The 10,363-nt window shown below is 33.5% G+C and overlaps 1 protein-coding gene across 1 annotated transcript; it reads left to right on the forward strand.

Annotated features, from left to right (window-relative positions):
* The first annotated feature begins 7,618 nt into the window (after positions 1-7,618).
* On the forward strand, positions 7,619-10,049 carry LOC125058099. The gene is made up of 3 exons (XM_047662136.1): positions 7,619-7,740; positions 8,973-9,216; positions 9,315-10,049. Exons 1-3 carry the CDS (start codon positions 7,708-7,710, stop codon positions 9,860-9,862), a joined length of 825 nt encoding a protein of 274 aa, XP_047518092.1. The 5' UTR covers positions 7,619-7,707; the 3' UTR covers positions 9,863-10,049.
* Positions 10,050-10,363: the final 314 nt, after the last annotated feature.

A 10,363-nucleotide genomic window follows, 5' to 3' on the forward strand; every position in this document is an offset into this window, starting at 1 on the left:
CTTCTTCTCAAACCACAGATAACGCAAACAGTAAGTAATCCAGTATTATGTATACATGCACTCATCTGTAGCAGTATTAATTCTCCTTCTTTTATAACAAGTCTGTTCACTGCGACGTAATTGGACATTATAATCTTACTTAGAAATAACAAGTAATTTAAGTCTAACCTAACTTAATATACGAAAGTGTCCATTACAGTCTCTATTAAGGGCAAGATACTTCTTTTGTATTTATTATATAAAAAATGTTATTACACGGTTACAGAGTATCTAACGGGTAGATTTTAATTTCTTTATATAAACTACGTTTATTAATAATGTCAAGTATCTACTCTTTTGTGGCAGCATCAGACTAAGCAAACATAATAAATAAATAATGTATCTGCTTATAAGATTAAAATGAACATAAGGAATTCAATAAAGATTTGACTTTGACTTTGAAGGACTTTACAGTCACTTACTCTAACACTAATTCCAATATTTTTTCCATTTCACCCCTCTTATTAGGCCCGTGATCTTATTCAACGTAGCCTCGAATATTTATTCTAGTTTAAAATTTATAATGTTTAAAAATCAGTATATATATGATCAACTTTATTTTGGGACACTAAGAACACCATCAAACTGGAATAGTTACAGCATCTTACTTGTCCATTTCATCCCTACTGTAAAATAATGTGTACAAGTGTGTACGTAGTAAACAAATTCTCTATAATATGATGAGCAGGCGCAGGACTAACAGCTATAGTTGCTGATGTTTTTTTTATTAAACAGTTTATGACATAGAAGTGTACTGTTGTAACAGCTCTATAGAGATAGTAATATTATAGATACGACAATAACATTAGGAGTGTAGTAACAGAAGATTGCGTGCACAATGGGCCGGCGGAGCGTGAAATTCGCACAACGATGTCTTTCCGCACCTGCGACTGCGGCCTATATATACTTTGGTGCGATGTTTGTGTAGGAAGCACGTAATCTATACGAAATAGATATAAAATTCATATATGGAAGTATTATTTTAGCCACGAAGTACGGAAGGAATACCTATTACAATGCATCTTCGGTTTTTTTGCACTTCACCATTTTTTACATTGTCTTTAAGGCCCGCATATATAAATCATATTGGTCTAAAACCAGGATTGGAACCTTCGTCCGAGTGGCTACTCGGAACTAGCCTAGTAACTGATCATTTTAATTGTTAACTAACCAATTGTTATTATGTATTTATTAATAAATCTTTTATAATAATATACTTTAATACACATAACTTACAACAACTGTAATTGTAAATGTAATTAATTGTAAGTCAAACTGATTTGTTTATTACTAATAATAATTAAACAAGTATTCGATCAGTAACACGTTAAGTGTGATATTACTTCTTTATCAAAAGAACAATATTTAATTACATAGATTTGCCTATTAGAACACAATAGACATGCCACATTAACAACCAATATCGTTGTACAAATTGTTCCGATGAAACCAAACTATATATCAATACGTCAGGCTTTCTAATGTTAGATAAATTACATTTTGAAATTACGTATTAAACAAATTATGTATTAGGAAGGCAATGGGCCGATCACACTGGAACGTTGAGTATAGGCGAAATTTTACTGGAAGGGGTTACAATGTTATTTTTGTCGTCAGATGGCGTCGTTTCAATAAAACAAATATTTAATAATTATTGGATAAATCAGTGGCGCTACAACCTTTTTAGGTCTGGGCCTCAGATTTCTGTATATGTTGCATGATCATTTGTCAATCTAATAGTCAAGTAGGTGATCAGCCTCCTGTGCCTGACACAGGCCGTCGCCGGTTTCCTCGCGATTTTTTCTTTCACCGTTCGAGCGTCTTTTAAATGCGCACATCGAAAGAAAGACCACTGGTGCACAGCCGGGGATCAAACCTATGACCTCAGGGATGAGAGTCGCACGCTGAAGCCAACACGGTTCAACATTTGAGATATACATTTAATAAATACTGCTTATCTTAAATCGAAGTACAAAAAATACGTGAAAGCTTATTTCATTTTGGTTTTCGACATTGATTTAATAATATCGTTAGAGCATATTCGAATAATTGCAAGTTATTTTTAATTTTATTTAATATTAAAAATGTTTATATAATGTATGTTTAACAAAACTATAAATTGTCTGAGTGTGAAACCGGTGAAGTGATCCGGTCATGCGTTCATTTACACTAAGTGAATTATGAACCACTTTTTACTTTCACTACTTAAGGCTTCTCGTGCATATGTTAACGTAAAATTTTTCGACAGTTTACAATCTCGCGAGATAGATTACAATCTAACGGTTTTTACAATTTTACGTTGACACATACATGGGCAAGCTTACACTTTTGATTGTAAAATCTACGTAACTTATTCCGACTAAGTGACGCTGTTTAACGTAAATGTTATCAATCGCATTGCATTTATTCGTGAATATAACTTAACTAGTAGGTACTTCTTAAAAAAATAACTTACATTTAATTAAAAAAACTATTGTGGTACCTTACTAGACATAATTCAAATGTATGTATGCGAAGACTAATTTTTCTCTGTCAGCAAAATATGGGAACATTTTCATATGTAAAAATATGAAACAAAATATATATCCTTGAAAAATTTTAGCTGCTTAATTATGAAACAACATATTTATTGTAATAGTGCCATCTAGAGTACAATATAGAAAACTTTGACAAAAAGATATTGCCACCTTCGCGTTGAATATTAACGCCACCTAGTATAGCAATGTTAAAACAATACTTATGCCATTTTTATTTAAGCGCCATCTAGAAGATTACGCTAGATGGCGATAAAAAATGATGTCAATGTCTCTAGTATGTGCGTTACATCATAGATGGCGCTAAACTCCAATTTGTAAAGTACATATAGTAGCTACAGGGGGGCGCTTGTAGCAATAACCAGAAATGTAAAACGCGGTATCGGTATAGAGTGGTAAATAGTATAAGTTCTTTAACATAATATTATTTAATACAACAACAACAACATGTGTGATAATTTTCGATCCTTATAATATATACCAATGAATTTAAGGTCCGTGGGAAAATTAATTGATGAAAGTGTCAGAAGGTATGGTAATAACTTTTGTAATTTATATTTCATCGTCGTTGATAAGAAATTAAAAAACATTAGACCATAATTACAGGACAAGAAAATATGAAAATAAAACCGATGACAGTGTAACGGAAACGGAGGCGTGCATCGAACAGACATCACATCCCACAGGACCATCCAAAATAGTGGTATCAAGAAGTCCACGAACTTTTCGGTCTTTAGAATTATGGTATCAAACGCATAAAGGCAACTAATAAATCATTAATTGTAATGGTTTTTATTTCGAACTTGAGATTAAGATTTGAAGTTCACCAAAGATCTTACCGGAACCCACCCCAAATCTCATACTATTAAGTAATCTTAATTCCTATTAAAACAATTGTTAATCGACATAAGCTTAAGACTATACAAACCTTTACATATTATCGACCGGCTTAGCGTGGCCGAACATTTTCTAATTTTGGAAATTAATGAAGGCTATGTTATAACCCTGATAAACTGGGTTATCTCTCGACAATGATGCTGCCGACGAGTTCCAGGAATGATGCCGGTTGGCCCGTACCCGCTCCTTCCCTTGCCCTTCTCGTAAGTGCTAACCAGGATTCGCTTAAGAACCACATAACTCCAACATCACGGATGGTTGCAAAACGCGGACTGCAGACAGTCCGAAATAAAACTGCCTGCAAGTAAAGCCTCAGCAGAATTAATCTCAAAGTAATGATAGGACAATTACGGGCCACTGTATCTTTCATAAACATCTCTTTGTGACGCGACAGACAGTCCGAGGTTGATTCCGCGCAGAGGAAAGAGCCACGTAGTCCTGTGTGACTGTGGCTGCCCAACGAGCAGAAATCCTCGGAACAGTGAGGTCGCTCCGTGAAGCCTGCGAAGTGCCCATGAAACTTCGGAGCTTCTACGCTGGCTTAATTAGCTAGGACTTTAGGCACGACCGACCAAATGGCCATCTAAGTGCGAAAACCGAGTCGACAATACATACATACATAAGCCTATGTTATATAATGTAGCATTTTAATCTGTATATATAAAAATGAAACCCGTTTTCCGTTGTCACGACATAACATGAAAACGGCTTGACCGATTTGTCTGATTATTTTTGAAGTTATACTTCTTTAGGCGCGTTATGAAAAATTTATGAGAGTGAAATTTTAAGATGCGCGCGCACCTATGACACAAAATTGGGAGTGTGATTATAGCGTGCGCGAGCGAGATAGGAATAAGACAAACTACAAGTAAAAAGAAATAGAATATGCGTGAAGCTCGTATGCCAAGAATTTTGAATGATCATAATGACATTTGTCATTTACCTTTTAAACAAATAAAGGAGTTTTAATTATTGACTATAATGACTCCTTTTCCAGTCTTTGATTATTTAATTGTATTTAATTATTTGCATGCAATCAAAAACTATTTTTAATAATGCCAAAGAAGTATAACTTCTTACGCGCGTACATAAGTACACGCACCCTTTTTTTTTTATAATATTCCTTGAAGTACGAGGATGGTTCTTACGTAGAGAAAAAATTAAAAAAATGTGTGAAAAAGTCTAAAAACAACACTTTTCTATATTCCCATATAAAATATTCGTAATAATATTTAAAGGCAATTTGAACTTTAATACCATATCATAAAGTTCAAGTGTTAGTGGAGGGGTTCCGGGAAGGTAAATTTTTATTTTTTGACATAATGTATTTGTTGTATTATCAACTTTCTTTTTTTTATCTTACAAGCTAGACCGGTGTCCCGAATAGCAGAATAAGTATTAAAAAAAAAAAAGAATCGACTGTTAGGCGGTACGATGTTCGCCAGGCCAGCTAGTAATGAAATAATTTTTATTCCAAACATACAATTAGAAAATATAAACAGAAAACTCTGTATAATATTAGATTAATCTAGCATTAGAGATTATTTAATTTAGAACTTCGTTTTGCGGCCATTAACAGTCTATTTAATTGGAATTCTAACAGATTTTCAGCTCAGCATAGGTTTTAATTGTCACTCAATTAGGCAAATTCTAAAGTGACACGAAACCGCACTAATTTATTTAATTTTATATAGAGTTGCTGCCTGTCGTGATTAAACATTTAAATTAAATAATTTAATTGTTTGTGATTCAACGAAATATATAACTGGCTTTTATTAATATTTAGGATGGTAAGACGTTATATTTGGTTAACGCACTGAAATCAGGAAGTACTAGTTCGAAAATAAAATCTCTAAAATAAAAATCTTCATTACCTGTCCACCTCGTATCACCTCGATTCACCTTTTTAGTTTAGGTTTTTTGTTTCTGGTTTTTCTAAATAATTGATGTATTATGTATTTTTGCACTTTTTGCTTACCTTATCTAATTTGTTATTATTTTTTACAGTGGTTGTCTGGAAGAGATCGCTCGAAAGCGATAAGGCCGCCAATTGCCCTCATTGGCCTGGGACCGACTTTGGTGAAAATTTTTCGTGTATATCGAGAATAGTTTAGATTCCAATTAGATGTTTTTTTCGTATTTTAACAATAATTGTTCATATAACGAACTTTATACACTAATTTTAATTGGAATTAAGAACAAACTGTAATATAACCTCGTCTTGGATTAAAAATTAAAAAAATAACAATTCATAATTCGAATTTTACATTGAGGTAATTTGATTATAGACACTTTTATTCAATAAGAATTTAGCTTTTTTATCCCAAGCTCTGTATTTAAAATGTTTTTTTAAATACAAATTTGTACAAACCTAATTTGTTTCAAATTCTGTATATAGACGGCAAGGCTTTTTCTTTTTACGGTTGTTTTAAATAAAGTGCAATGTTCTTGTCCACGATCTTTGTAACGTCTCTTAAAAGCAGTTTCATGTATTGAGTAAAAGAAAATGCAATTAAAATAATGTCTAATGTAAGCTGGTAACACATTGGTAGTTACAGTAATAGTAATTGCCGGTTTAGCTGGACATTTTCTTTATTTTTTGGAAAATCTGAAAATGTTACATTTTAATTGCGAATGAATTTTTGAAATCTGTCATTTTTTTATTTTATCGTTTCAAACATACACAAATATAACTGTTTTATTATACGTAAATGATAATATTATCTTAGCTAGTAGTTATTTTATTTTATTTATTATAATAATAAATAATAATAATAAATATAGGTAACTAAATATCTTAAAATTATGAGAAGTTAGTTATTTTATTTATTTATATATCCACGCCTATTTCCCGAAAGTGTAGGCAGAGACCACAGGCCTCCTTTTGCTACGGTTGCTGACATACTCTCGATTTATGAATCGAGAGTATGTCAGCAACCGTAAGCAGGAGCAACATGGTGATTGTCATGAAAGTGTATGCACTTTCATGACAATCACCATGTTGCTCCTTGGTTATAGCTACCTTTAACTTGTCCCTTCTCTAGTACCTGGATTCAGTCTAGGTATGCCTGACAAGGCCTACCCAACGAAACTTCACTATCCACGATGGCCTTTTCCTACTTGTAAGCCACTTCTCACCCATCCGTTCTACATGGCCAATCCACCTAAGGATCGAATTAAAGATTTAAGTTGGCGCCTGATAGTACCGGTGACGCCAGAGCTGGTGCTTTCCATAGGGAGGAAATGCTACCAGCGTTAAAGGTACTTTGCCACAGGGACCAAGTATTTTAAATTTGTTTTTTATTGTATTTATTAATTTTGTATTATTATGAAGTATGAGAATAACAACAATAACAGCTAAAAAATAGCTTGAAGCTTATAATAAATATCACGCTGTCGTACGTTATTAGTCCATCTACAATATACCAAGTTTGCATAAGCTGCCTCTCTTGATAAGAGTGGCGCTGGACACAAACCGGTGAACAGATTTTCCGATCCAGATGTTTCCTTGCTGACCACGACGCACAACCCTGACCTACCGACTAAAGAGACATAAAATGTACCAAAGTATCACCTTAGCTAATTGATGCCCAAGAGTAGTAAGTATATAAAAAATGTGTGGGTGTACACACGTAAGAAGTGAAACTTCTTTATGACCTTATTTTTCGAAAAATGATCTACTATATGCAACTTTACAGAAATTGGTTAAATAAAGTTAAATTAGATAGTTTAACAAAAGGCTTTTATTATCATAGACATGAATACAAATACAATTATTTCATTTTAACTTATTACTGTACTACTATGTAGTACTAAGATTATTACAGAATTTCATTAATTGTAATAAAATTATTTGTATTACTATCATTGTTATCGTTATTATATATTTTTGTTACTAATGGCTTCGAATCTCTTCGGATCAACCGTGGTAGGACAAGAAAAAGATGGCGCGTAACCGTAATATGTGACAAATATGTGTAAATTTTTTTCCAACCAACATGGCGCGTAACCTGCTACAAAATTTCTCCCATACGTCGATAAAGAAGTTTCACTTCAAAAAATGGCGCGTAACGGAAAAATGTGACGCGTAACGAAAAAATGTTACACTAAATTTTTTTCCAACCCCGATAAAGAAGTTTCACTTCACAAAATAAAAATCAAACATGTGTTCTAACCCTTACATTACAACTCGTTGACCCGACACGGCTTACTCAAGGACCTCTATTCAGTCTGCAACATGTCCGCGAACACTCTTTTTGGTATTCTCGTGGTGAGTACAGTTACTTCTAAAATAAAACTATTTCTTTTTCATGTAAAACTAAATGTTTTATTTATGGATCAAGTAAAATTAACATTTAATTCGTAATTGATTCAATAATTAATAATTTACACTGTAAACTTTGGGTATGATTCAGAAAATAGCGCGAACTATAACTTCTCTATGTCAAAATCTAATACAGTTTTCAAAGCCACGGCTTTAAGATACTAGGTTTCTATATAATATATACAATTCAGACTGATGATCTTTGTGATTTGTGTTACATAATGTTTTGTCACGATTATTTGTTAAATACAAATATACATAAACAAACTATACATATATAAATGTATAGTTTGTGCTGAAAGAGAGACGTTGGTGACACAAATATAATTGTTATTTGCTGCCCGTCATTTTCATTATTCACAAAAATAATTCATATAAAGGTGGGAACTGACCAAAGTTACGAGGTGTAATGTAACATGTAATGTAATGTTACACAGCGAGCATTCGTGCAGTCAGTACGTCGTGTTACGGGGAAACCAGCGAGCAACGAGCCGCTCGTTGCTCGCTTTGAGTGCTCCACCCGGCTGTCGGTTTTTTGGCGAATCCTTTGAGTGTTACGCGGTTCGGTCAGTACGCTCTTTGTCAAAAGTCGTCCCGAGCGCACGCGCGTAGCGAGTAATCACACGTCAATCAATCAATCAATCAAACATGGAGTGGGACAAAGAAAAATCTCTGTATTTTTCTATAAAATGAGGAAGTGTTGTGGAACCCAGCTCATCCAGAGCAAATAAATTCAACAGTTCTTCAAAATCGATCGGAGACATGCGTACAAAATTTTTATACTGTCTAGTAATCATTTGATTTTTCAAAGTTGCTATCAATGACAAACCACCACATACTCTCTAGTTTCTGTTTTTAAATAAGTTTAATGCCCAGTAACGTTTTTTCTTCTTCTTAATTTGGATGAAACAATAATTAAGTAGAATCAAATATACCAGCGCGTCCTCGCTGTCAGCCATCTCGTGAACACTGGCGGCGAAAGCGGAGCACAGACGTTTGACGAGCATGTTACGCCGATTTTAAAACACAGCGTAACATGCTCGATGCGTTACACGCTCGATGCGAATGCTACATTACACCTCGTAACTTTGGTCAGTTCCCACCTTTAGGTTTCAAGATGATTACTGTCGAACAATAATGACGTAACCAAAAAGGTAATTGATTTAAAATAATTTTAGATAACTCTCCTTACAACTTTAAATTGCGAGCTAATTTCGGACAGCGGCTGGCAACCCATATCAAGTGAAAAAGTGTTTAGTACAAGAAATTTCATTAAAACACAAGTAAATCGAAATTCCGAAGAAGCGCGGAATGTGAAGGAATTCACCGACAGTACATTTGGAGCGAATATAAAATTAACTGATGCTCGTGAAATATTCTCTCAAGATTTCCATCCTGAAGATTCCCATTTCCATACAGAAGGTAAGAATTTCACAAATAGCTTTTAGCAATTAAACTCTTAACTGCAATAAAAATCCTAATAATTAAAACAAGTTATTTTTATTCTGAATCTATTTCAGATGTACAATCATCACACAATTTGAAAAAAGAACAAGATGAACCAACCACTGTAAAACCGAGTAACCGTGTAGCAAAGAAAATGTCTAAAAATGCAATAAATGAAATAATAGATACAAGCGAAAAAAATGCATACGAAATTACTGAAGATATAGCCGGTGAACAAAGTAACATTATATTGGAGCAGTATCAACCCACCGAACGAAACCCAACAAATGACTTCTTGAAGATCCTATCCAACTACAATATTAGAACAAGTGACAAATTACCAAATTACTCCCTATCTCTTCGGCAAAACAGCCGACAATCGCCTGGCAAAGATTTCGTCTATATAAACGTTCCCGTAAGGATACCACTTAGATACAATAGTCCTGATCACCTTCCTGTTGATCCTTTAATAGCTGTTTTATTATCCAACTATGGACATTATCTACCCGGTTACTACGGGGTTCATGGAAATTATCAAAATCTCTATGGCTACTCAGCTTCTAATAACATTCATAATAATAAACCTTTCGGTTCATACAAAATTTACTCCGATCTAATTTAGATTCTACTAAAAATACGAAGTTAAATTATTCATATCAGGCATATCGTGGTAAAATTATTTGAATTTTTAGATTACTTTCAGTGTTATTTTTGTATAAGTTAATAATTAAATATAACAATGGAAATTAGACGTTATTTCTAACCTTTCTAATTAGAATACTCAGTGTAATATAAATTCAGAGCAATTATTTACGGCTATATATTTTTCAAATCCCGCAACGTCCCAGTTAGATCCCAATAAGTCTGTGCCTATTTAATATATATTTTTATTTAACAATCTTTTATTCAGCCTTTTGTGGCTACCAATATTCCTTTGAGCAGTTATTGTTTTACAGATAATCAAACTCAGACCCAGCATTAGCCATTTGTCATAACCACTTCGTCACGGTCGTTTTAATTAAGTCGACACAGTATTTAATAGATTTACTAAAAAATCAATGGCGCTACAACCTTTTGAGATCTGGGCCTCAGATGTCTGAATCTGTTTCATTTGTCAATCTAA

This window comes from Pieris napi, chromosome 17 (genome assembly GCF_905475465.1).
Source record: "Pieris napi chromosome 17, ilPieNapi1.2, whole genome shotgun sequence".
Lineage (NCBI taxonomy): Eukaryota > Metazoa > Arthropoda > Insecta > Lepidoptera > Pieridae > Pieris > Pieris napi.

Coding starts and splice junctions, on each gene's coding strand:
- LOC125058099 (XM_047662136.1), top strand. CDS start 7,708: ATGTCCGCGAACACTCTTTTTGGTATTCTCGTG. Junction 7,741..8,972: donor CTCTTTTTGGTATTCTCGTG/GTGAGTACAGTT, acceptor AAATAATTTTAG/ATAACTCTCCTTACAACTTT. Junction 9,217..9,314: donor TTCCCATTTCCATACAGAAG/GTAAGAATTTCA, acceptor AATCTATTTCAG/ATGTACAATCATCACACAAT.